This window comes from Sitophilus oryzae, unplaced genomic scaffold, assembly GCF_002938485.1.
Source record: "Sitophilus oryzae breed Bouriz unplaced genomic scaffold, Soryzae_2.0 scaffold_1189_pilon_pilon, whole genome shotgun sequence".
NCBI lineage: Eukaryota > Metazoa > Arthropoda > Insecta > Coleoptera > Curculionidae > Sitophilus > Sitophilus oryzae.
Genome location: NW_022145825.1, coordinates 409,863 through 434,527, shown reverse-complemented (window position 1 = coordinate 434,527; position 24,665 = coordinate 409,863). Strand labels below are relative to the sequence as shown.

The window sequence follows — 24,665 nt, the reverse complement described above, 5'->3', positions numbered from 1 at the left end:
GAGGAATGTTCATTAATTATTTAACAAAAACATACTATAGAATATACAGGGAGTCTCAAATACGACGGTAGCCATCAGTGGCGCATATACGGGAGGGGTAATGCGGGTAATTATCCCTCCCAGGAAGAAATTTATAAAAAATAAGAAAATCTGGTATAAAATAAAATTGTCACAAAATAAACTAATAATGTCAATCAAAATAGAAATCCAGAAAAATCTAAGTTTATTTTTTTCCATATAGTCACAACACCTTTGAGAAAAATTTAGTTTAAATATACCTACTTACCTATTACTTTAATCAAATACTAGCGTGTACCCGCGACTTCGTTCGCGTCGAATTAATCATTTGTAATGGTGATGTTTGCCAAAAATAAGCTTTTTACGTCAAGCAGTTTAAGAAGAATCGTGGTTAATCAATTACCCAACTTTTTGGAACACCCTGTATGATTTTTAAAAAAAAAATTCAAAATATGTAAAAAAAATAAATTATGCGTATCCAAGCGTTTTCCCGAAAGCCTAACCGTTTTTTAAATAACAAATATTGTAATATTTGAGAGGCGTTTTCACCCTCTTGGAATTTGGGATTCTAGAAACCCCTCCTTATGTACCTCTCCTTGTTTCCCAAAAATCAGCTTTAAACGTCAAGCAGTTTAAGCAGAATCGTGATTACTCAATGGTTATATTTTATGAAACACCCTGTATAAATTTTTAAAAAATCTTAAAATATGTAAAATAACAAAATAAAATATACGTGTTTAAGAGTTTTTTTGAGAAACTCACCGGTTTTAAAAAAAAATATTCTAATATTTGAGGGATGGTTTCACCCCCTTAGAATTCGAGTTTCGAAAAATCCTTTCTTATCGAACTTCTATACACCCTAAAGTCAATCCTTTTTTCAAAAATCAGCTTTTTACGTCAACACCCTGTATACAATTTTAAAAAATCTTAAAATATGTAAAAAACAAAATAAAATATACGTGTTTAAGCATTTTTTCGGAAACTTGACCGTTTTTTAAATAAAAAATATTGCAATATTTGAGGGGTAGTTTCACCCCCTTGGAACAATTTTTACAAGAGCGAAAGACATATTTTGGGTATTATTTTTTCGAAATACCAATACATGCATTTATAGGAAGTACTTAGTAAAAAAATAGATTAAACAAAACTCTGTTCCTGTATATAATACAAAAGACAGTGTTTTATTCGAAATAGTGAAAAAATAATAAAAAGTTAGTAAAAAAATTAATTTTGACTTACCCTGTATGTTTATAATTGTTGAAGAAGACACTAATATACAGTACTTCTGGTTAAACAGCATCAACAATTTTTTGTAGAGTGCTTTAAACAAGCGAAAATTTTATAAAATGGTCATACTTCAAAAACCACTCAGTATATTCGAATCTGAAGTTTTCGTATTTTTACTCTCACAATCCACTGGACTAAAAAATATAATAGCATTTCATTTAAAAATATTCTATTTTAGTTAAAAAAATATGTTTAAATCACCCTGTTTATTGACAAGAATGTCCATTGCCTGCATATTTTATATTTCACCCAACGTATACCACAATAAAATAAACAATAAAATAAAATAAATATATTTATAAAATTTTACTATTCTTATAAATAAATTTGGGTCCCATAATGTTTTTTCCTCATCTCTGGTAACCAAAACAACAACAAAAAACTCAGTAGACGTCATCCTAATAATGGCCCTACTAGCTCAACAAAAAAAACGACCCCTCTCATGGCCTACTAGACAGACCGAGTACCGAACGAACGTACCGAACTCCTCACTGATCCATTCATTCATTTTCATTTATCAGTCAACTACGGTCTAGCGTACTGGTCGTACGTTTCAATCGCGTAGGCTTCGCAACAGTCGAAAGTTTTTCGATTTATTTTACCAAAACATTTGTTTATCGCGTATTTGTGACAGAACTTCAAATTTTGTGTGTGTCTAAAGTGATTTTTATAGTGCCAAATAGTTGGTTTTTAATTGATTTTAACCATGAAAGAAGATTAAGTTAGATTACTTGAGGAATTATACAATGTTGATAGCCACCCCTTACAGAGACTTTGATGTTAGGGACAGGAGACCCCCCAAAGTGATCTCAGAGGTGCGGAAGACCTACTTGAACTCGGCCGCGACGAATTCCAGGCCGAAATTATCAGGTAAAATATGTTTTTAATAATAGCAATTCACGTAAAAATGTACGGCCCTGTATTAAGGGCCTGGGAAAATATCAAATAGTACCCTGTATAATTATATACGGGATAGGGTGAGGGGATTATAGATCTAAGGGGGTACATTTTTGTAGCGCGACTGGTTTTTGATACAGGGTGTCTCAGAATGCATGTTCTAAAGAAATAGGTACTTGAGTTATATACAAATAAAGAAGCTTCAGTTTTGAAATTCTTGGATTCCTGTAGTTTGATTCTGAATCTACATGAAATTTTCTACAAATGCTGAAATTTTTATAATTTTGTGGCTATGATAACTGTTTTTGCAAGGTCTTTGAAAATATGTAAAAAATATCCAAAAATTGGTAATTTTTTTGGCTTTTTTTCATACTATATACTGTCCATACTTAACTATATAGTTAAAACTGCTGTTATTTACTAATTAAAAGGCGTATAGTAAGAAAATATACGCCATTTAGTTTTACGAGAACAGCAATGGATGTAGAACACAGTTTTAACCATCATCAAAAATAGCTCAAAATAAGGGTCCAAAAAATTAATTTTCCCACAAAACCAAGATATCTAAGCCTTTAAAGGCGTATATATTCTGAATCTGCATAAAATTCTCTACAAATGCTGAAAGTTTTATCATTTTATGACTATGATTACTGTTTTTGCAAGGATTTTGAAAATGTGTTAAAAATTGGCAATTTTCTGAGTCTTGAAAAGTGGGGATTTTTGTCATGTCACCGATTTTGTGAAAACTGCCATTATTTACTAATTAAAATGCACAGAATAAGAAAATATAGACTACAGTAATCTTACGGGAACAGTAATAGATGTAGGAGACGTTTTAAGCATCATCAAAAATAACTCAAAACAAGGGTCCAAAAAATTAATTTTCCCGCAAAACCAAGATATCTAAGCCTTTAAAGGTGTATATATTCTGAATCTACATAAAATTTTCTACAAATGCTGAAAGTTTCATCATTTTATGGCTATGATTACTGTTTTTGCAAGGCCTTTGAAAATGTGTAAAAAATAGCCAAAAATTGGCAATTTTCTCAGTCTTGAAAAGTGGGGATTTTTGTCATGTCGCCGATTTTGTGAAAACTGCCATTATTTACTAATTAAAATGCACAGAATAAGAAAATATAGACTACAGTAATCTTACGAGAACAGTAATAGATGTAGGAGACGTTTTAAGCATCATCAAAAAATAACTCAAAACAAGGGTCCAAACAATTAATTTTCCCACAAAACTAAGATATTTAAGCCTTTAAAGGTGTATATATTCTGAATCTACATAAAATTTCCTACAAATGCTCAAAGTTTCATCATTTTATGGCTATGATTACTGTTTTTGCAAGGCCTTTGAAGATGTGTAGCCAAAAATTGGCAATTTTCTCAGTCTTGAAAAGTGGGGATTTTTGTCATGTCACCGATTTTGTGAAAACTGCTATTATTTACTAATTAAAATGCACAGAATAAGAAAATATAGACTACAGTAATCTTACGGGAACAGTAATAGATGTAGGAGACGTTTTAAGCATCATCAAAAATAACTCAAAACAAGGGTCCAAAAAATTAATTTTCCCACAAAACCAAGATATTTAAGCCTTTAAAGGTGTATATATTCTGAATCTACATAAAATTTTCTACAAATGCTCAAAGTTTCATCATTTTATGGCTATGATTACTGTTTTTGCAAGGCCTTTGAAGATGTGTAAAAAATAGCCAAAAATTGGCAATTTTCTCAGTCTTGAAAAGTGGGGATTTTTGTCATGTCACCGATTTTGTGAAAACTGCCATTATTTACTAATTAAAATGCACAGAATAAGAAAATATAGACTACAGTAATCTTACGGAAACAGTAATAGATGTAGGAGACGTTTTAAGCATCATCAAAAATAACTCAAAACAAGGGTCCAAAAAATTAATTTTCCCACAAAACCAAGATATCTAAGCCTTTAAAGGTGTATATATTCTGAATCTACATAAATTTCTCTACAAATACTGAAAGTTTCATCATTTTATGGCTATGGTTACTGTTTTTGCAAGGCCATTGATAATGTGTAAAAAATAGCCAAAAATTGGCAATTTTCTCAGTCTTGAAAAGTGGGGATTTTTGTCATGGCACCGATTTTGTGAAAACTGCCATTATTTACTAATTAAAATGCACAGAACAAGAAAATATAGACTACAGTAATCTTACGGGAACATTAATAGATGTAGGAGACGTTTTAAGCATCATCAAAAATAACTCAAAACAAGGGTCCAAAAAATTAATTTTCCCACAAAACCAAGATATCTAAGCCTTTAAAGGTGTATATATTTTGAATCTACATAAAATTTTCTACAAATGCTGAAAGTTTCATCATTTTATGGCTATGATTAATATTTTTACAAGGCCTTTGAAAATGTGTAAAAAATAGCCAAAAATTGGCAATTTTCTCAGTCTTGAAAAGTGGGGATTTTTGTCATGGCAGCGATTTTGTGAAAACTGCCATTATTTACTAATTAAAATGCACAGAACAAGAAAATATAGACTACAGTAATCTTACGGGAACATTAATAGATGTAGGAGACGTTTTAAGCATCATCAAAAATAACTCAAAACAAGGGTCCAAAAAATTAATTTTCCCACAAAACCAAGATATCTAAGCCTTTAAAGGTGTATATATTTTGAATCTACATAAAATTTTCTACAAATGCTGAAAGTTTCATCATTTTATGGCTATGATTAATATTTTTACAAGGCCTTTGAAAATGTGTAAAAAATAGCTAGATATACGTTTAGGATCATCTGATCGTGTCGTGAACCTACTAAAATTCAAAAATTTAGCATTCAGACAATGTGAATGCAGTTTTATCAATTATGTTATCATAAAAGGGATTATATTTCGATAGCTAGGCATTTAAACAGTCCATATCTCTCTCCGTACCTTATATACCGAGTAAACAATTTAAAGTTAAGTAAATAATTACTGAATGGGGATATAACGTTTTTATTGAAAGATGTCAGTCCCTTTTTTGATTTTTCTTCAAATAATGATCTCAGAAAAAGAAATATTATTATTTGAGCCTTTAATAAAGGCTTGAAATTAATAAAGGCTTTAAATTAGCTCTGTTTTAATTGAAAAATTTGTTAGTTTTATTAAAATAACTTTGGTATCAGAGTTTTGAGTCACTAACTTATTCACCATTTAATACAGAATTCTAGAAAAGTCCTATCATTTTTGATAAATTTAGATTTTTTTTCCTCTGAAGTAATGATTCTTGGAACAGATTTTTGTTGTATAAATTTTTAAGTACGCCTGGTTGAAGTAATCATGAGTATCTATGAGTTATTAAAGTACTGAATAACTAGATTTTTTTGAAAATATTTCAGTTATTTTTATTTTTGTTTTAATATGTACCGGGCGTTTCAAATTTTACCCTCAACACTGGGATGTCAAAAACGGTAAGAGATACAGGGTGTACTACCACAAGACCCTTAGACTATATTAAATTATACAGGGTGAGTCTTAAATAAGTGCAAATATTTTTTGGGGTTGTAAAACACAATTATAAGGGATTTTTTTTTAAATTTAAAATTTTCTTGAATTTTTTTTAGTTTTTAGTTAAAAACGAAGTTAAAAAACATAATTTTTTGATAATATGGCAATATAGAAAGTAATTAAATTTACAAAAAAGACAATCCAGAAAAAAAGTCAAATTCCAAAAATTAATTCAATTTAAGCAAAAAATATTTCTTTTGGAAATTTTCAAAGTAAAATAACTTTGTGGACTTATTTGAAAAACGGTAAAGAGAAAGTAATTGCACTTATTTAAGGCTCACCCTGTATATTATTTGCAATAATTTCTTTGGTATCATTTATAGAATACAAGACAGACACAAAATACCGTATGATCGAAAAAAAACGGCGTCAGCGATGGCTATGAAATTAAGATCGCTGTCATTTTATATGTAAATATAGATGGGAAATGTCATCGATCGTCAGTTCCCAGCCAACTGGACGCCGTTTTTTTTTCGATCATACGGTATATTCTATATGAAATTTCCATAGAAAATTCGAGAATATTTGGAACTATCTAAGTGTACTTACTTACTTAGAATAGAAATATAATTAAAGCCAATTTGGTAGTACCACCATTGACAATTAGGTACCATTTTTTGTCATTTCCGGACTGTTCTGTTAAAAACAAAAGAGCAACAGGTAACGAGCATAAAATTAAGGTTAATTTTCATTGGAACGGTGGAAAGTGTCGCATTGGTCGTACCAATTCTATACGAAGCTAATTGATAGAAAGTGTCCAAAGCAGTACCTACTTCTATAATACTTTGATGCACATATTCGCGGTTACGAAAACAAATGGTTTTCAACAATGAAAATATTTGTGTGTGTATTTTGTTGCATTTTTTGGAAGTCCAGTATTTTTTTATAGTATATACTTATAACACATCAGAAATATGTTAAATTTTGGTTTTAATACTATTGTTTTTAATATCTTTCTCTAGATTTGAATATACGGTTATATAAGAATATAATAAGAATAACGGTTATACGGTTATTATAATAGCCAACGATATACAAGAACTGCAAAGCATTATAGATTACGTAGTCCACTATAGTGAGATGTTTGGACTGCATCTCAATGTCTCCAAGACCAAACTATTGGTCTTTTCTAAGACTCCAATAAATGCACACCTGCGTGGGGACAACAATCGAACAAGTGACCTCAATAAAGTATGTAGGAGCTAACATCAATAGTCGGTGCGACCCGAAAAGACAAATATTTTCGTAAGAATGAAATCGTTTTTTACAAGACGAGACCTCAGTGCGAACCTCAGAACTCGAATGGCCAGATGCTACGTCTTCTCTGTGTTACTCTATGGATGTGAGAGCTGGACACTGAATTCACAGACCGAAAAGAGAATAGAAGCCTTCGAAATGTATGCGAATCTCATGGGTACAAAGAATCACCAACGATGAAGTACGCCAGCGCATGCAGGAACAAAAAGAGATACTGAACACCATCAAGGAAAGAAAAATGCAATATCTGGGTCATGTGATGAGAGGTGGTAGATACGAAATACTGCGCCTCATAATAGAGGGCAAAGTGTAAGGGAAAAGATCAGTAGGAAGAGGCCAGAACTCATGGCTAAAGGATTTAAGAAGATGGTTTGAACGCTCATCTGCGGAAATCTGCAGTCGGTCAAATCGTCCAGTTGCAGTTTCCAGAGCCACAATTGCCATTTGGATCGCCAACCTTTGGCAGGAGAGGGCGTGATAAGAAGAAAAAGATTTGAATATGCTATTTGCCCACTATATTCCCTTGAATTTCTAATTTATGGTGTATAGTCTGTCACTGATTTTCAGTGGGTATCAATTATTACAAATAAGCTGTATGCGTGCGTGACATGAGCTGTCAATTGAGGAAGATGGCGGCTTTCCAAACCTAATTTGTTTAAAATTAATTTTCTGTGTATTTTTTTCCATGAATTTTTTAGATATTTTTTATAGTTATTCTATTGAGACGAACCCAACAAATCAGTGATAATTTTAGTGGTGTAACTAACTAAACTTTGTTTTATTTATGTATAGCTAATACACTGCAACTAACACAAGCAACAATCTATTCATTTCTTGAAACTCTATGCATGTTTAATTATTTAATCATGGTTTTTACTGCAAATTTTTATATGATTCAGAAAAAATAATTGATTATAATTATCTTTGTGGCAGTTAATGCGACATCGAGCAGAATAAACAACTGTCACATTTAAAAACCGTGTTTTTACATAAAAATGTCGTTTAATTATTATGAAAAATGATTGATGTATTTTTTTATAATCACTTAATATCTTGATACAAATACAGTAGTTTTTTAATCGTGGCTTTGTTTGTACAGAGTGTCCTAATAACTTTTCGTCCGTTTTTTTACTTAAAAACCAAAGACAACCTCAAGGCATTTGGTATGGAGATTATCAATGCATTAACAAAAAATAAACATGTTGATTAGATAGTTATTTGACTAAAATGATAAATTTGAGAACTTTTTATTTTTTTAAATTAACCAATTTTTTTTTAATTATGATGAAACATTTTCTGTTGAACCTTTGGTACAAAAACACTTCCAAATTTATTATTTCGGTTCTGTAACTGTAAGTAGGTTCTGTAACTAAAGTAAAACTGTAACTGTAATTTGACAAATAAATAAAGCTGTCTCTTTAGTTGTCAGTTTTGAGTCAATATTTTTTAATTCTCTTTCGTGTCGATTGCTGATTGAATTGGAGCCAGAAATGGCTCAAAACGAAATAAGTAAATTACCAACAGATATTCAGGCTGATGCGACAAACGCCATATCCAAACTACTTCCATTTTAATCCCGAATAACTTATGAAAAGGAATACAAACATTTTCAAAAATGGAAGCAATTAAAAAACGTGCGAGAAGAAATAAAGTTTTTAACCTGTCCTCGCTGTTAAAGTATCATTTAATCTACGATTGCGGTTAAAGTACTACACACACCGGAAAAATCTAGAGATATCATTTTATTAAAGTTAAAAATAAATTATTGAATAAACAACCACATATTTGTAGACCGATTCTTTCTACTTTGATTGAAACGAAGTAGTCACACTACTTATTTCTAAATTTGGGATATTTGCACCAAACAATTTGCAAAAGCACCAAGCATCAATTGTTCGAATTTAACCTGTACTAGCTATGTTTTATGATAACTGGCCAGAATTCATTCAACTCTGTTTAGTATTAAACGACATTATGGAGCGTAGGCATCTTAACAGAGACGAAATGCTAAGGGCCATGGGTATGCTCGAAGCTGGAATGCGTCAAATCGACGTAGCTAGAGCATTAAATACAACGCAAATTGTAATATCGCGATTAAGTGCACGCTACCGTGAAAGTGGTGATGTTGCTGGAAGGCACACAGGGCGACATCGCATTACTACCCCTCAGCAACATTATTTTTTACAATTAAATGCTCGACGCCGACCGACTCTTACAGCACCAGAGCTTAGTTTAATTTTCCAGGAAACACATAATGTAACAGTTAGTCCTGACACTGTTCGCAATAGATTAAGAGAGGTCAACTTAAGAAGCAGACGCCCCTGGAGAGCTCAACCCTTAACGAGAGGAAATCGAGAGGTACGATATTTGTGGGCTCAAGATCATGTTCAGTGGTCGAATGAACAATGGGCCAATGTTCTCTTCACGGATGAGTCACGCTTTGGCATTCATCCGGATTCGAGAAAGCTTAGGGTATGGAGAGAACCGGGAAATCTTATTCGGTTGGATCATGTTCAGGAAGTGCACCCTTATCAAGGTGGAACAGTTATGGTCTGGGGAGGATTCCAGTTAGGCCGAAAAACCGATCTCGTTTTTCTTGAAAGGTTTTTAACAGGAATCACATATCGTGATTTAATTCTTGAGCCTGTCGTGTTACCATATGCCAATGATTTTGGGAGAAACTTCATTCTCATGCATGACAATGCACGGCCTCTTACAGCCAGAGTGGTAAGTGAGTTTATCAATGCTCATCAATTAAACATCTTACCCTGGCCGGCACAATCTCCTGACCTCAACCCCATCGAGCACGTATGGGACGCGGTCCAAAGAAGAATTTTGAGAATGGGTATGCTTCGTGAAACTCGTAGGGATCTGGTTCGGGCCGTGAATGCAGCGTGGCAGGCTGTACCTCAAGAAGAGATTGACAACCTGATCAGGAGCATGGAGAGACGATGTAGGGCTGTAATGAACAGTAGAGGAGGCCATACCTTTTATTAAGTAAAAATGGTTTTATCTTTTTTTTTAATTCACAGTTTAGAATAAAAAAAAATGTGTGTATTTTTTTGAGTTCAATAAAAATCAAGGTAAATTTGAAAAATTCGGTAAATTTCGCATTTTTATTTCCAATTCCTCCTGTAAACTATTTGTTTATTTTAATTTTATTATATCAGAAATGCAAATAATAAAATTACTGATGATGGCTGGATAAAATTGTAATATCCCTAGATTTTTCCGGTGTGTGTATTTTATCTACTATTTTTGATAGATATAAGGCAATTTTAACAGTTACTATTGAAAAAAAGTATTTATTGAAATATAGTTTTTCTCTTTTAAAACTATACAACCCTCATAAAGCTCGGGGTAAAATGGGCGACAGAAAAAAGGTCATATTACTTAAAAAAACTTCTTTTATTAATATCCTTTTCTTTATATAGAAGTTCTATAAACGTGGGATCAAGAATCTACAAAAAAAGGTTACAGGAACATTTTTAAATGTCATCCCTTTTTCTGTAGGGCATTAGTAAGCCATTTGTCTGACCAGACTATGAAATAGTTCACATATTTTTCTCTACAACGTATTTAAATAATGTTATATCAATGTGTTAAGGAAAGTGCTCCAGTTTTTTTAAAGAAAATATAAAGGAGTTTTATAAAGTTTATATATCTAACAGTAATAAAACTTAAAGTTTTATAGGTATCGTAAAAATAAGTAGCCAAGAAGGACTTTATTGTACTCCTTTTTTCAAATTTTATGGCTCAGACACTCTAGAACTTCAAGTACTTTTACAATAAATTTGAGTATCGACTAAAGTAACTTTTTAAAGAATTTATTGTCGTAAAATATCGAAAATACTTTTTTAAGCTGATGTTAATGCTAATGTAGTTTTTTAAAGCTTGGTCTACACATAAAGTTTTATCTGTCCAGACAAAACGTATCAAGTGAAACTTTGTATGTAGTTCGGAGGTTTTACTTGAATTGAACTGCGTTATTTACAAATGAAATTTAAAGATTTATTCCATGACTTTTTTTCCATTTCTTATCTATACTAATATACAAAATCCTTAAGTGACTGACATACTGATTAATCACGATCCTGCTCAAACCACTCAACGTAAGAAGCTCAATTTTGGTATACAGGTTGATTCTAGGGTGTAGGGGTTCGATAAGAAGGGATTTTTCGAAATTCCAGTTCCAAGAGGGTGAAACCACCCCTCAAATATTACAATATTTTTTATTTAAAAAACGGTCAAGTTTCCAAAAAACGCTTAAACACGTATATTTTATTTTGTTATTTTACATATTTTAAGATTTTTTAAAAATGTATACAGGGTGTTTCGAAAAATCTGTTTTCAGCGCTTGACGTAAAAAGCTGATTTTTGGAAAACAGATTGACTTTAGGGTGTAGAAATTCGATAAGAAGGGATTTTTCGAAACTCGAATTCTAAGGGGGTGAAACTATCCCTCATATATTAAAATATTTTTTATTTAAAAACCGGTGAGTTTTTCGGAAAAACTCTTAAACACGTATACTCTATTTTATTGTTTTACATATTTTAAGATTTTTTATAAATTTATACAGGGTGTTTCATAAAATATGACCATTGAATAATCACGATTCTGCTTAAACTGCTTGACGTAAAAAGCTTATTTTTGGTAAACGGATTTTTCGAAAGTCAAATTCCAACGAGATGAAACTACCCCTCAAATATTACCAAGTTATATAATAATATAGCCATATTGTTTTTTCTCATGCTGATATAAATGTGAGAAAATTTTATCCAGTTTGTATGTTAATGGAAATTCTTGCTTTCCTTTATCATCACCATTACAAATGATTAATTCAACGCGAACGAAGTCGCTGGTACACGCTAGTTAATTATATTAGCTATTCTTTTTAATACACAGATGTTTGAAATATACAGTAATTTGTTATGGAATTTAGTTCTGGATCTCAAAATTTTAGACACAAACTAAACTGACTACATCTACACCCTGTTTCTCAAATCAAATCAAATCAAATCATTTATTGCATGTTAATAGATACAAGTATCCTTACACAAAGTCATATTTTGTAAAATGCAAAATTATAAAATAAGCACAATAATTATCAAACAGTAATTTAAAGTACACAAAAAAACAATACATACACAATGTAAATCTCAGAAACGAAGTATTTTAATACTTTTTTTCTATAGCAACAATTAAAATTGCCTTATATCTATCAAAAATAGTAGATAAAATAGTACTTTAACCGCAAGTGTAGATTAAATGATACTTTAACAGCGAGGATAGGTTAAAAACTTTATTTCTTCTCGCACGTTTTCTAATGGCTTCCATTTTTGAAAATTTTTGTATTCCTTTTCATAAGTTATTCGGGATTTAAATGGAAGTAGTTTGGATATGGCGGTTGTCGCCCCAGCCTGAATATCTGTTGGTAATTTACTTATTTCGTTTTGAACCATTTCTGGCCCCAACTCAATCAGCAATCGACACGAAAGAGAATTAAAAAATATCACAAAACATCCCCCTTTAGAACTTCGTCTGTCATGTTAAGAAATGAAAGTAAATAATAAAGCGCCTCTCGTGTTTGTTCGCACTCAAAAAATTTCAATTAATGCCTCTATATAATTTTAATATATTTTTTAAATTTACATTTTTTTAATTGTAAAGTAATATATTACATTTAAATGGAATATATTACATAACAATTATGTCAATTACAGGATTACAAGCTTCTTTTCTAACATTTTTTAAATAAAACGAATTATAAAATTTCAATATATCTATATTTGTCGTAGGTATGAAAAAAGTAAAATATAAAATGGACAAACGCTTACTTACATTGCAATTAAACTTCCACTTTTAGTTTTGCCATCCAAACGCAATATTTCTACTTCACAAATAAAAATATCCGACAACACTAAAATCACTGAAACTTCCGCGGCTGACAACGAAAACTGAAAAATATAACGGCAGTTTTTGTTTTGGACCTGCATATCAACATTACGCTGTAATATTATGTGTTTGTTGTTAAAATAATATAAAATATCTAATTATAACTTGTAAATTTTAATATGATTTTAACCAAAGAATATACCTAGCTAGAAAAAGAATGGACTCTGCCATACTGAAAAATGGTCCTACAGAAGTGGCGCCATCTATTGAGTAGGGCTTGTTTTAAATGGATCGAAGCGCGGGCTTTTTAAATGAGCTATTTATTGAATTTTACTCTAAAATAATTAAATTTGATTGTTAACTCTTAATTTTTACACAAATTCAACAATACTAATAACAAGTATCGTTGTGATGTGTAAAAAATAAGATTTACAACAGTATAATTTATACAATTATTAAATAAAATTAAAGCCAAACATGTGTAAATATTATTTATTATTTAAAGTTTTTATTAAGTCAAATATTTAAACATCGTTTATTATAATAAAACAAGACCAACGTAATATGCCCAAAGTTTTGTAAATGGAGTAAATATAAATAGGTACTTAAATGATGGCAAAAATAAAAGACTTACATTATATTTTTAGGGCCACAAACAAAAGGAATTGTCTAATTAAAACACATATAACAAATTATAGTTTGAAAAACGTTTTGATAATCATTTGATAGTATTATGATTGGTGCTATGACAGCGACAATATTTTTTGAGAATTTGACAATAGTATGACAATGGCCGTTGGAAACTATGGAAACTACAAAAAAATTCTGATTTAACGCCATCTGGCAATAACTAGTAGCAACTTCTTAACCTAAAAATTAATTGCACTACCACCTAGCGCCTGAGGCTGGAACTATTTTATTTGAAATTTCCGTGGAAACGGTGGAACCGCTTTTGCTATTTCACTTTCCCGCCCCTGAATTTTAACTACTTTTGACAATAACTAACTTGTGTTATCAAGATGACATTTTAGACGGCAACTGACGTCATAATATATATGTCATATATATATATATATATATATATATATATATATATATATATATATATATATATATATATATATATATATATATATATATACATGTCATGTCATATACATATATGTCATAATATTTGAATCTTAAATATGTATGTAATATAATTTATATTACTATAATGCAACATTATACTAAGAAAACATTTATACATTTACAAAATACAACAAAGTCTAATAATATAGTCTGAAAACAATGAATACTGAATTAAAATTGAAAAAGAGTTAAGCGCGACCCCTTGTGTCAAAATTAGATGATTACATTTTTGCAATTTTTACACCATTTGATGACCGGTGGCGCCTCTAGTGTTTTTTTCGGGCGGTTGGTCTTTTACTCCCGCTTATGGCCATTAAAGAAAAAGTTCTAAAGGGGGATATTTTGTGAAAAATATTGACTCAAAACTGACAACTAAAGAGACAGCTTTATTTATTTGTCAAATTACATAGAAACCAACGCCAACCCATCGCACAATATTTTTTCTACTTGTAATAAATTCCTAGACATAAGAATTTCTGAATATTTTTTAAAAGGTAACTCGCTAGGGAAAAAAGTATTGTTTTATACACGACGATACAATTGCATTATCGTCTCCCGAAATCTTTTCGGTCGACGATAAAATACCATTTTATCGTCTCGTATAAAAAATAACTAAAAATTTACTTCAGGCATTCTAAAATATACGGTTTTAAATGAAGCTGTCCATAGTTACTCTATGTCTACTCATTTCTCTGATATCGTGATGCATCGCAAGATGCGTGACTGCATCTTTAAATAAAAACTTCCTACAGGCTGCTGTACTTATACAATTGATAACAGAGATTCTTCTCGTGGTTCATTTAGTAGAAAAGTTATTTTATCTGTTCTTGAGCCATTCCGTGAAATTTTCCAAGACACGAAACATAATAAGACGCATTGTCTGTCTGGTTTTCTTAATATCAAAACAACTTTAATCGCTGAAGTGTGCTCTTTGTCATAAAGCGCCACAAGTTCACGACAAATAAAATCAGTCTATAGTCATCTGGTTTCTGTATTTTGTACCAGGACCAATCATTAAGTATCTATGAAGTACCTAATGCTCTTATTTTTTTTCCAGAATTAATATCTTTTTAAGATAGACCGTTTAAAGCATCTTACCTTGCCAGGTAGTTTGTAATAATTAAATAATTGTATCGTCTCCTTAATTCTGTGTTCAAACCAGGTTTTACTTCATACGTTTTGACTGACAGGTAAAATGTTACGTGTAGATCGGACTTTAATCGAAAATGTCGGTTTTTTGAACTAGATTCTAAGCACAAGTTTAAAATTTCTTTCATAAGAATGTAATAAAAAAATGTATTTTTGTTTGCTGTTGCAACTGATGCAGCTAGAAAAAAAAATTAAGTGACTACTACACGTTTGGTTAAATAGAACTTATTGCCCGCTCTGAGGAATGTTAAATGTTTTATTATCAATTGAAGGAAAGGCAGCAGGCCCAGTCACTGTAGCTTTAACGATTTTTTAATTCGTTTTATTGCAACAAATGTCTTAGATCAAACGCCAGTGTCAACCATTTTTTATATGGCACATAAAAGAATAAATTTAATTATTGCATCTGGGAGTAACAGAGAAAAAATGTGATTTATATTTAGTTAAGAGACTATTTTATTGGTTGTCGTTTATAAAAATAATATTCATTTCTATATTAGAGTTTATTAAATTTTGTAATTTTCCTTTAAAGGTCCAAAAAAATGCACATTTGGTACAGGGACATCATTTTAAGTGTCTCACTCGATTTATAATTTTCCTGTTTGGTATTTAAAGATAGTAGAAAGATTTCCTAATGTAATTTTTCGCGAGGATGCCGATTCTCTACACCAAAATTTTTTAAAACGTCAATTTTGACAGATACGACGCCATCTTGATTTTTTTAAAATGGAAACCACCACATATTTTAGCATGGTCCGGTAGACATATTTTAGATAATTTCAAAAATATATAGTTTAGTATACTTTGCACTTACCGTTTTCGATATACAGTGGATTTAAAAATGAATTGTTCCAGAATCATTTTAAGTGTCTCACCCAATTTAAAATTTTCCTCTTCTCTATTTTAAGATAGTAAAAAGATATTTCAATGTAATTTTTCGCGAGGATGCCGATTTTCTACATTAAAATTTTTTACAACGTCAATTTTGACAGATACGACGCCATCTTGATTTTTTTAAATGGAAACCCTATCAAATTTTAACACCGCCCAGTAGACAAGCTTTAGCTAATTTCAAAAATATATAGTTTAGTATACTTTGCACTTACCGTTTTCGATATACAGTGGATTTAAAAATGAATTGTTCCAGAATCATTTTAAGTGTCTCACCCAATTCAAAATTTTCCTCTTTTCTATTTTAAGATAGTAAAAAAGATATTTTAATGTAATTTTTCGCGAGGATGCCGATTTTCTACATTAAAATTTTTGCAACGTCAATTTTAGCATACGACGCCATCTTGATTTTTTTGGAATGGAAACCAATCAAATTTTAACACCGCCCGGTAGACAAACTTTAGCTAATTTCAAAAATATATAGTTTAGTATACTTTGCACTTACCGTTTCGATATACAGTGGATTTAAAAATGAATTGTTCCAGAATCATTTTAAGATGGCGTCGTATCTGTCAAAATTGACGTTGTAAAAAATTTTAATGTAGAAAAATCGGCATCCTCGCGAAAAAATTACGTTAAAATATCTTTTTACTATCTTAAAATAGAAAAGGGAAAATTTTAAGTGGGCGAGACACTTACAATGATTCTGGAACAATTCATTTTAAGTCCACTGGCTATATCGAAAACGGCAAGTTGAGTATAAGCTAAATTATATATTTTGAAATTAACTAAAATATGTCTACCGGACCATGCTAATATATGTGGGGTTTCCATTTAAAAAAAATCAAGATGGCGTCGTATCTGTCAAAATTGACGTTTTAAAAAATTTTGGTGTAGAGAATCGGCATCCCCGCGAAAAATTACATTAGAAAATCTTTCTATTATCTTTAAATACCAAACAGGAAAATTATAAATCGAGTGAGACACTTAAAATGATGTCCCTGTACATATTGAAATAATGATGGTTTTAAAACAGTTTTGGAATATTTATTTTCTATTTCAAGAATGACAACTCACTGCGAAAAACCAGTTACGCCACTGTATTCTACTTGAAAAGATCTACGGGATTCAGTTTTCAACCTTTCAGTAAGTTATAAGATAACCAAGATACGAAAGGGTTCGAAAAATGCATTTTAAAATTCGCCCTGTATTTCAGGATCTAAGAAGGCTAGGAAAAAAATCTATGTATAGGTAGCATCTTTAATTTCATAAAAAATTGGCACAGTGTTGTGAAAACTGCATCTTTGTATTAACATCTCATTCGAAGTTGGCCAACAATGACAACCATTCGTGCCTAGGGATGGCAAAAAGACTAAATATATCGATATATCGAATCATAAGATATATCGACATCATATATCGATATATTTGATATATCGAATGGAAAATATCGGAAACGTAAAATACCGTATGATCGAAAGAAAAAACGGCGTCCAGTTGGCTTGGAAATGAACATCGATGACATACTCCATATAATTTTACATATAAAATCACAGCGATCTTCATTTCATAGCCATCGCTGACGCCGTTTTTTTTTCGATCATATTGTATGTACCATATGATCGAAAGAAAACGGCATGCAGCATGCAGTTGGCTTGGAAATGATGATCGATGACATTATTCATATAACTTTACATATAAAATGAATGCGATCTCCATTTCATACCCATCGCTGCGCGTTTTTTTTTCTCGATCATATTGTATTTTTATTTACAGTGAAAAAAAAATCTTGCAAGTTCCTCGGATAATTTAGTAAAATGTAACCAAACGTTCCTGACTAGGATGAATAGTATCAACGATAGTATTTATAATGAACGTTTGAAAAAAGAATCAATAAAATTTATATATACATAAACAATCCCAAGAAAAACCCTGTAACTTTCACTTATTTTCTTCTATTCAATAGAAATCAAAAATCAAACGATCACAAGTCAACAAAAAGTCGCTCACCGCATATAGGGCTCTCTCCAGTAAGTATGATTTAAGAGCTTTGTGAAATGCGGGAAAGAATGAAAGCGACTTGATATTCAAAGGCAGATGATTGTACATTTTTTTGGCGTTGTACAGTATTGAGCCTTTAACTAGTTCTGAGCTCGGGGTTGTGATTCCTAAGTGGATAGTTGTGAGATAGCCTTTCGGGAATAGCAGATAATATGTGTTTGCGGATTAAGCAAACAGATTCAAAAATGAATAAAGAAGAAAGAGTCAGTATTTTGAAATTTTTAAAGTAATTCTGGCAGTGAGTTCTACTGTTCAGTCCCAATAAATATCGAACTGCTCTCTTTTGAAGTTTGAAAATACGATCAAATTTTGTCGCGCAGCAAGTATCCCAGAATGGAAGGGCATAACGAAGATGCGACTCAAAAACGGCATAATAGACCATTCTAGAGGTTGATAAGTTAAGATCATTAGAAGTTAGTTTCTTTGATAAAGCTTCAATGTGCATGTCCCATTTTAACGAGTTGTCTACAACAACTGCTAAGAATTTCACGACGAGTCCACCGCGACGTCAATAGTGGTGTTATTAAGTACAAAAGGTTGTATAGTACTTTTATATGACAACATTTTAGTTTTTGATGTGTTGAGGCATAGGAGATTAGAATGGCACTAAGATTTAATGGTGCTTAAGTCACTGGATATAGTATTATATCTGGGCCGCTCCAAATGAAACTAGTATCGTCCGCAAAGAGGCAGATTACCTATTATTAGATACTGGCTTTTGTCAAACCCTAGAGACTCTATGATGAGCTATAAACTCAAGAAAGAGGGATACAATAGATTTATAATGACTGATTAATTTACCCTAAGTATCCCATACTGTTCTCATAAGCGAGAAACCCCATAAAACGCACAAAAATTGGACAACCTGTACAAACACTGTATCTAACGACGAATATAGCGTGAAAAATTACTTCTCATAACATAGTGTCACAGAATTCGTGATATAATTTAATCTAGCAAATCGAAAACATAAAATTATGATAGAATGATTTCCTGCTGGGCGAAAAATAGTTTATATGTTATGTAACTCTTTCAATTTCTGTTAATACGTGTATTTTATACGATGCTAAAGGCTGTTTAGCTTCTTTTTAATGTTTGTCGATTTATTACAGAACTTCCTGTAGAAATTATGTTATCTTGTTTAATAGTAGATATATGTAATAATATTTATATTACGCAAAGATAAAATAATAAAAAAAAACTAAATTGATTATATTACAATTTTACTTTCACTTCTAATGAAAAAAGGCTTGATATATTTGTTTAGTACTTCTATTTTTCAAATAGTAGCTTTCAAAATTTTAGTCATAAATTAAAATTACAGAGAAATACGTAAATATAGAGACGCAGTAATATATTAATAACATTGGGTTGTAAGTATTGTTTGGTGTTTGTGTTTAATACAAATCTTGCATTGTACTACAACTAAACATATCTATTGCAGGATGTGTCAAAGTAGATTCGCGAGGTGCTCTAAATTTACTTATTTCTCTGAACCGGGTGCGTCTCAAAGGTTAGGTTAGGTTAGGTAATTTTTTCAGATATAAAAACGACATTTAGTACAGTACGTCTGTCCGTTCTGTAGCTACGGGGTATCCGTGAGAGGGGAAACGATATTCTCTCGATGTTTTTCGTAAAAAAATAGACGACGCGTCCCATCAATAAAAATTCGACAAATTTGCAAGTAGCCAATAAAATGAGTGGGCGGAGCAATTTGCGGTGACGTACTCGTCAAGTCGACCTATAAAATATATTGCTGTTTATTTAAATGTTTTTTGTCCGCATTCCTTTCATAGACACAGATCCAGCAGACGTACTATATATTGGTATATGACATAAATTAGGATTGACTGACGTTTTCAATTGTTTTTGGTCACTTCCTGTTTCACCGGAAATGACTACAACTTTTGATGTTTAAATGACACCCTCGGTATTTTTTTACTTTATTCGATAGAAAATGACACTCTGAATAGAATGAGATATCATATGTCAACTTTTGATATTTACGCATAGGGTTTATTTGAAATTGTAACATGCGGTTCATAACGACAATTTGCCTCGAAATAGTAAGTGTGTGGTACCAAATTATTCGTAAAAAAATGCTTTTTCCAAATGTGCTAATGGGCCACCCTTGAACCATTTGAAAAAAATTGAGATATGTTTCAAAATACGATTTGGGCATCTTTTAACTGTCCAGGACAAGACACGAAAAATATTAGACGATTAAATCTATTGTTGCGGACCCGTGTGGACTCGGCATAATCTAACTAACTAAAATGTCCCGCCCCCATATGACCTTAATATCGCATTAAAGAATAGACACCGTAATGGTTCATTCGAACGTTCGAGAACAATCGAGTTCCACTGGAATGGAGTAGTACATACGAGAACATTCGAAACTTTCTCTATGCATCTAATGATCTATGGATTATTCGAGAACTCTTTAGCTGTGGTTATATAAACCGACGGCTGGGGCCTGAACAGGACAGAAATAAATAGACGAGTACAGTTGTCGCGCTAAATTCAAAAATAAATTCTTTCTAGATAAATAGTTTGTATATAGTTCTTTAAGTCTTTTAATCGTTATTGTTTGTTACTTAGTATAAATAAATTGTGTTTAAATAAATTGTTACTTTCTATCCACACGTAACCGACGAAAAACGTAACACTATTTTTCCAAGGTTCCTTGATTAAAAATTAGTGTTTTTTAACACAGCGATGGCACTCTAGATTGAAATTTAAAATACGATTTTTGTGTCATTTTCTATCGAATAAAGCAAAAATATACCGGGGGTACCATTTAAAAATCAAAGTTCTAGTAATTTCCGGTGAAACAGGAAGTGACAAAAACAATTGAATACGTCAATTTCGACGTCAGTCAACCCAAATTTATGTCATTATTAACATACCAGATCTCGTTCTTTTATCTGAAAAAATAAAAACGTTATAGGGGTGAGTCACTTTTGAGACGCACCTGGTATACATTCAAAGCTGCAGTAATGATTTAATACTTTCTGAGGGCCATGTTTAAAAATCTAAGTAATATACCGTGTAAAACTAATGTACATAATTGAAATTTCTACGCAGATAATATTAACTTATGCTGTAGATAAAATTGTTATGCAACAAACCCTATCTATCCTATACTTCCTCTGACGAATTCCTCAACTATTTGTAATCAGAACCGTTGAAATGCCTTTGGTGAGTACTGGTACTAAGGTACGTACTAAACGTTATCATTAATTTTGGCTCGGCACATTCTTCGATTCTTAGAAATTTCGTACCGATTTACAGGTTTGTGAGTTATTGTAGCTATATGAATTATGGCATTCTTGGTTAAATTGGGTTGCTATTTTTGCTGCACTTAAAATTCTAACATTCTTCAAATCTTTATAAATTTCAACTCAGTGAATTAAAGATATTAAGTGTTTTAATATTTTTGATTTTAATCATATTTTTTAACTAGAAATATAATGCCATTACTGAGAAATTTAAATTAAATTTAATTTTTTCGATGTTACTATACCGGGTGCGTTTGAAAAGTAGCTCAACCCTATAACTTTTTTATTTTTTTGGATAAAAATACAAGATTTGGTATGTTAGTATATGACATAAGTTAGGATTGAATACGTCAATCAATCCTAATTTTTAATCCAGGAGCCTTGGAAAAATAAATTTGATCGTCTAATGTTTTTACTGTCTTTTCCTGACGGGCTAAAGGATTCCCAAATCGTATTTTTAATAATATCTCAATTTTTTCAAATAGAACGAGAGTGTCTCATTGGCATATTTGGAAATATCATTTTTTTATGAATAATTTGGTACCACACACTTGGTATTTCGAGTCAAATTGTCGTTATGAACCGCATGTTACAATTTCAAATAAATGATATGTGAAAAAGTCAAAAGTTATGTCATGTCATTCTATTCAAAGTGTCATTTTCTTTCGAATAAAGTAGAAATATACCTAGAGTGCCATTTAAAAACCAAGAGTTGTAGTCATTTCTGGTGAAACAGGAAGTGACCGAAAACAATTGAATACGTCAATTAATCCTAATTTATGTCATATATTAATATACCAAATCTCGTTTTTTTATCTGGAAAAATAAAAAAGTTATAGGGGTGAGCCAGTTTTGAGACGCACCCGTATTATTTAATATTTAGAATTACTGCAAATTTTTTCACCATGTCTTCACAAAATTCTTGGATTTATTTTTCTCTTTATGTAAATAAAAATAACCTATTCTTTTAAAATGTACAGAAGTAGTTAATTATTGATTTCCATAACAAATATTTGCGAGTTTCGTATAATCTATCAGTTGCTGTAATTTCCTTTTAAGTTAATTAGTAGAAAATTATATAGATGAAATCCATCGAGTACACTCATGCAAAATATTGATAGTTGTGTAATAAAAGAAACATTTAAACACACCAATTATTACATTAAATATATTTTTTAATAAGTTACCAATTTTAGTATTATGTAATTATATGGTAATAGGTATGATCACTAAAAATTTCATCCAAAATTGAAATAAACAAACAAGACAATCTAAAAAAACGGCGTCAAAGACGGCTGCTAATGACAATCGATGATAATTTTTGCGAGGTCAAGCCCTAGATACCATAAGCAAAAATGATTTCCAAATGGAGCAGTTTAAAATTCGAGAAAAAAAATTACAAATAGATTTGTTTGATTAGGTTAGGTTTGGGAACGTTCTATCCTTAATTTTTTAATCTTTCTAAAACTGGTTTTAGTTTTTAACAAGTTTAATGTAAGTTTTTTGTAAATAACGTCTAGAGATCGACCTCGTCAAAATTCTCATCGATTGTTATTCCCCAGCCCTGCTCAGTCTTTGCCGCCATTTTTTTTCGTTTATACGGTATTATTTATTTGTAAACAGTAAAAATAAATATAGATTACGATATGTAACTGGGAACTGAGAATATATAAAAAAATGTGTGCCAAATATCCTTAATCAAAAAAAAAATCTGCCGTATAACAAAATGAATCGAACAAAAAAAACTGAAGGCTAAGTAGAACATGTATTGTTTTTTTTTTCTTCTTAATTCTTCTGTGCAAGTCACAGAGATGTCATTTAAGAAAAGGCCAATGCCTTATTGCTCTCCAACTGTTTCTATAAGTAGTATGTAAAAAAATGTTAATACGATTCTTAACAATAAGAAAAAAAAAATGTTGGTACGTCATTCTAACAATCATTATTCGTCAATATATTATGCTGATGAAAACAACGTTAACAAATAATGTTCCAGACATAATATGAAAGTTAATTAAAAATTAAATTTTTAATTTCAGTTTTTTTAAAGAAGATAATGTGTCTGCTAAATAATTATGTATGTAAATTTTTTGTGTAAAGTTCAGTACAAACATCAAATTGCAATTTTTGATAATTTTTTAAATTTGTTACTGTGAAATTTTAAAATAAAAAATAAAACTATATCCACCAGAAATAAGGCGATATAAAAAAAGACACCTTAATTTTTTTTTTAATTTAAAGTTCAATAGATTCTCTTTTAAATTAAAAATCCCCATCTGTCTCTTATACGAGGGAAATCAAAATATAATTATTTTAGCGGAAGTTTCAAACACCATGTGAAATGGTTTAGTAAAGTAAGGAATTTAAATAACACTTTGTCATCAAAGTGCAACTTTCCTTAATAGTTTTTTTTAGTTTACCCGAATAGCTTTATATTTGATGGAGACACTTGCTTTTGAAGAAGATCATAATGGCCCTGTTCTCAGAAGAATCCCTAACTTGTCAGCGCGTTTCTTATTGGTTGAAATGTGTAGAAACCAGACTAACAATCAGGTTTCTACGCATTTTAACCAATGAGAAACGTGCTGACTAGTCAGGGATTCTTCTGAGAACAGACCTAATGTTTTACAGCAACTTTAACATTAAGAGAGGCTAAAAAGTCACATAATTTAGCTACAAATTTCTTTTTTTTTCTATAGCAAGTGTTAAAATTGCCTTATATCTATCAAAAATAGTAGATAAAATAGTACTTTAACCACAAGGGTAGATCAAATGATACTTTAACAGCGAGGATAGGTTAAAAACTTTATTTCCTCTCCCACGTTTTTTAATTGCTTCCATTTTTGAACATTTTTGTATTCCTTTTCATAAGTTATTCGGGATTTAAATGGAAGTAGTTTGGATATGGCGTTTGTCGCCTCAGCCTGAATATCTGTTGGTAATTTACTTATTTTGTTTTGAACCATTTCTAGCTCCAATTCACTGAACCAAAAGTCGACATAAATATAATGAAAAAGTTAATTAATATAATGAATTAAATCATTAATTTTGAGCCGATGAACGATTTCATTGGCACAATGAAAAGTAATTCATTAACTCTATGAACTTAAATCAATGAACAGTGTTCATTAATTTGAAGAACACATTCATTGGTACAATGAACAGATTTCATTAATATAATGTACCTAAATCCTTATATTAATGAACCGTATCATTAATATAGTCTGTGAAACGAATAACTTTGAATTTGACAGTTCC

At 30.9% G+C, this 24,665-nt stretch overlaps 1 protein-coding gene across 1 annotated transcript in view; it reads left to right on the top strand.

Annotated features, from left to right (window-relative positions):
• The first annotated feature begins 1,814 nt into the window (after nucleotides 1-1,814).
• The window catches only part of LOC115891636, a 78,977-nt gene continuing 56,126 nt past the window's right edge, over nucleotides 1,815-24,665 (top strand). Inside the window, exon 1 of the mRNA XM_030912160.1 lies at nucleotides 1,815-2,175. Within this exon, the coding sequence (XP_030768020.1) occupies nucleotides 2,052-2,175 (124 nt within the window). The 5' untranslated portion in view covers nucleotides 1,815-2,051. The remainder of the gene's footprint in view (nucleotides 2,176-24,665) is intronic.